Genomic DNA, 4,086 nt, shown 5'->3' with positions numbered 1-4,086 from the left:
GGCCAGCAGCAGGCGCGGCGCGGCAGGCCCGGCGCCCTCTCCGAGCGCGCGCCGCAGCTCCTGCAGCGAGGTGCCCAGCAGCAGGATGTAGTTACGGGCGAGCAGCAGCGTGGCGATCTTGGAGAGCTTGCGGCCCGGCGCGCCCTGGCAGTGCGCCGCGGAGTAGGGCAGGATGACTTCGCGCAGCGCGTCCATGGCCAGGTTCAGGTCCTGCATGCGCTTCCGCTCGCGGCTGTTGATCTTGCGCCGCAGCTGCTGCTGCTGCTCCTCCTTGGCGTCCGCCCGGGTGCCCGCGTGCGCGCCCGGCCCTGTCCCGGTGCCGCGCGACTCGGCCGGCGCCTCCGGCTTCTCGCGCGCCGACTTGGGGAGGAGGGGGGCCGGCGTGGAGGAGGAGGACGTGGAGGAAGAGGAGGGCGGCTGCCGGTAGCCCACAAGCTCGTACAGGGAGGCCCCGAGCTGCACGTCTCCGGGCCGCTGTGGCCGCAGCATGGTCGCGGGGGCCGCGTTCACGCGCGCCTGGGAAACCGCATAGTACATCTGGGGGCGGCGGGGGCAGCCGAGGGCGCCCTTCGGGAACGCCCCGGGGAAGGCCGGACAGCAGCCCCCGCCCGACCCCTTTAAACCCGGCTTGGGAACCTGCGGGGTCGCGGGCGGCGGGGCGCAGCCAATCGGGGCGCGTGGCCGGGCGCAGGCGCGCGCTCATTGGCCGCCGAGCCCAGGCCCGCGCGGCGGTGCTGGGGCACCGCTCAAGGAGGGTATTGTGAGCGCCTGGGCTGGTGTCTCCGCGGGCGCCTTTTCGGGCGCTGCACGGGTGTTCCTGGAGGGCTGGATGCACTGGTGAGGCTAAAACTCATGCACCTCCCTCCAGCTGCTCCCTGCCTCTCTTTCTAAATAAATGTCATTTTCCCCACCCATTTAAATACATGATTTTCTGCCAGGTTCTGAGAACTGTTTTCGGACTCCACCACAGTAACACTAAACGGTTACTCCCGGCCACTCCCCCTCGCCTCCTCATCCCTCTGTTCAAAAGGTCTTTAGGGACTGAGGGGTCGTTTGAGTTAGATTTTCTCTTCTCCCGAGTGCTCTGTGCACTCTACCAGTTCCAGTAACCCACTCTTGCTGAAGCAAAAACCGCGTAGAAATTGGCCTTTTGTAGAAAACACACACGCACTTGTATCTGTTGAGGGAGGGACTACAGCTTTGTCTTCTGCAAACAGAATAGCATGACTTGGCGTGGCTGTGGAATTCCTCTGTGACCCCAGGGCATACTACTGCAGCTTCTCATCATGGCCTTGCAAAATGCCACAGGGAAGACGGCCTTTTGGTATCTAAACCTCTACAGTTGCGTTGTCCAGTACGGTAGCCACTAGCCACGTGTGGCTATTTAAATTTAGGTAAATTAAAATGAATCGAGTTAAAAATTTCCTTCCCCAGACAGGCTAGCTACCATATTGAACAGAGATGTCTATCGAGCCATGTCTATTATTGCAGAGGAGCCCTGGTAGAGCAGTGGTTAAGCACTCGGCTGCTAACCGAAAGGTCAGCAGTTGGAATCCACCAGCCGCTCCTTGGAAACCCTATGGGGCAGTTCTACTCTGTCCTGTAGGGTTGCTGTGAGTTGGAATTGACTAGACGGCCATGGGTTTATTATCGCAAAGTTCCATTGGACAGCGTGGGTCTAGAGTATAACAGAAAGGACACGAGCTACCTCCGTTTTGGTGCTCTGTGGTGTAAGAGGGGCCTGTCCACCGTGGGCTTTAGGAGGTCGTTGGCCGTGCTTGCTGATTGCAGGACCACTTTGTTCTCCATTTCCTCCACCACGATTTTCCCTGTAGGCTCCAGCTGGTCTGTGGTGTAAGAGGGGCCTGTCCACTGTGGGCTTTAGGAGGTCGTTGGCCGTGCTTGCTGATTGCAGGACCGCTTTGTTCTCCATTTCCTCCACCATGATTTTCCCTGTAGGCTCCAACTGGTCTATGGTGTAAGAGGGGCCTGTCCATGTGGGCTTTAGGAGGTCATTGGCCATGCCTGCTGATTGCAGGACCGCTTAGTTCTCCATTTCCTCCACCATGATTTTCCCTGTAGGCTCCAACTGGTCTGTGGTGTAAGAGGGACCTGTCCACTGTGGGCTTTAGGAGGTCATTGGCCATGCCTGCTGATTGCAGGACGGCTTTGTTCTCCGTTTCCTCCACCAGGATTTTCCCTGTAGGCTCCAACTGGCCTCCCCTTCGGACCTCCAGCTCCACCTGTAACATCCTGCTCACACCTCAGGGTCAGCTCCAACACTACCTTCTTCTCAAAGTCTTGGTGGTTTTGCATCTTCCTCCTCTTTCCCATCAGGAGCTCTGGTGGTGCAGTGGTTAAAGTGCTAGGCTGTTAACCCAAAGGTGGGTGGTACGAATCCACCGGCCTCTCCTTGGGAGGAAGATGTGGCAGTGTGCCTCCATAAAGATTACAGACTTGGAAACCCGTAGGTGGTTCCGCTCTGTTGTATAGCGTCGCCGTGAGTCAGAAACCCCTCGACGGCAGTGGGTTTCTCTTCCTATCACATTTGTCAAACCATCACAGCACTTCTTATCCTAGATTGTGTCAGTCAACACGTCTGCGTTCGGCTGTGATTGTCTTGAAGGCAAGGCCACCTGTTCATTTCTGCACCCCCCCCCCACAAAGGCCCAGCACAGAGCTTGTGTCTGAAACCCCTTTTAGTTCACAGGCTCAGCCTTGAAATGCACCAACTCCCAACAGAACTCTAATCTAAGCGTCCCCGTGTCCTCTAGCTTCTATAGAGGGAGGGAGGCTGGTAGGACACCCTGACCCTCAGGGAGACCTGACCTGACGTGGGAGGACTCACTCAGGGAAAGAGAAGGGACCTCAGAAGGAAGGAGAGGAGTCCCTATCAGACCACACTGGGCACCAAGAGGAGGGACCAAGGAAACGGCCTTGAAATTTTAAGCAGTTAAATTTAATACCTCAGTAATCATTTGACCTTTTGTTAAGGCACCGTGCTTTTCAGAGCATTTTTACAGACACGTTTCCATTCGTGTGAGCCCTGTGAACTAGACCTGACTTGTACATGTGGCTCACAGAGGATTGCTGGGGGTGGTAAAGAGCCTTCTGCCATACCAGGAATCGGAGAAGGAATGGACTGCAGGTCCAGCTGCCTCCATGAACTACTACTTCACTTTCCATAAAACCAGAAGAAATGGATGGTGCCCGGCTACCATTACTCAGCATTTTGATCAAGAACCCAATGACTAGACCCTGATCAAAAGGAGGAAAAGCATGGAACAAAACTTTAAACTCATATGGAAAGCAGACTTACTGGATCCACTGGTACTGGGGGAACCCTCAAATCTATAGCCTGGAAATAATCTTTAAACCTTGAACCAACACCATCCCATGGAGCCATCATTAAACTAAACAGGTTTAGCTCAATTAACAAAGAATGTTGGCCCTGAGCATAGGGCTCTTATAAAGAAGTATCTCTATGAGTTCAAACTGACAACGGTTCCTCTAAAGCACAGATGAGAACCTCTAGGGGCAGAGAGTCCAAATTAATGGGGATGAAGCAATATGCGTAGAGACAGAATAGCGACACATTGTGAAGTATGTAACCAGCGACATTGAATTGTACGTATAGAAATTGTGAATGGTTGTATGTTTGGTTGTGTATATTGCCACGAAAAAGGAAAAAAAGTCTTCTACCACTAACAGCAGAGCTGGGTTACCAGTTGGCTGGCTTCCTGAATTCCCGCCCACTGGACCAGGCTTCCCAGAGGCAGGGGAGCTTTATGACATGGAGGGCCGGGGACTGCGTTAAAGAACGGAGGGTCCTGCCTAGGGGAGCCAGTGTTGACAGCTGATGGGTTCCACCACATCCCTGAAGAGCGGGTTCACCAGGACCCCACATCCATGAACCTGCACAGCCCCCTCTGCCCCGTGGCTGAGGTACCAGACTGGGGCAGGCCCCACCACCTCCCTCAGCCCACATCCTAGGCAGGGCCCTGGAGCCTTACCCTGCCAGCAGGAAGAGGAAGTGAATGAGGAGACAATCTAAAGCTTGGAGCAGAGTTCCCTAATTGGCACCCT

At 55.2% G+C, this 4,086-nt stretch overlaps 1 protein-coding gene across 1 annotated transcript in view; it reads right to left on the bottom strand.

The window, feature by feature from the left end:
• The window catches only part of OLIG1 (oligodendrocyte transcription factor 1), a 10,436-nt gene extending 9,873 nt beyond the window's left edge, over nt 1-563 (bottom strand). The window contains exon 1 of the mRNA XM_004386993.3: nt 4-563. Coding sequence (XP_004387050.1) covers nt 4-537 — 534 coding nt within the window. The 5' untranslated portion in view covers nt 538-563. The remainder of the gene's footprint in view (nt 1-3) is intronic.
• Nucleotides 564-4,086: the final 3,523 nt, after the last annotated feature.

This window comes from Trichechus manatus, unplaced genomic scaffold, assembly GCF_000243295.1.
Source record: "Trichechus manatus latirostris isolate Lorelei unplaced genomic scaffold, TriManLat1.0 scaffold00177, whole genome shotgun sequence".
Lineage (NCBI taxonomy): Eukaryota > Metazoa > Chordata > Mammalia > Sirenia > Trichechidae > Trichechus > Trichechus manatus.
Note: the sequence above shows the minus strand (reverse complement) of the source record. Positions and strands in the feature narration are given on the sequence as shown.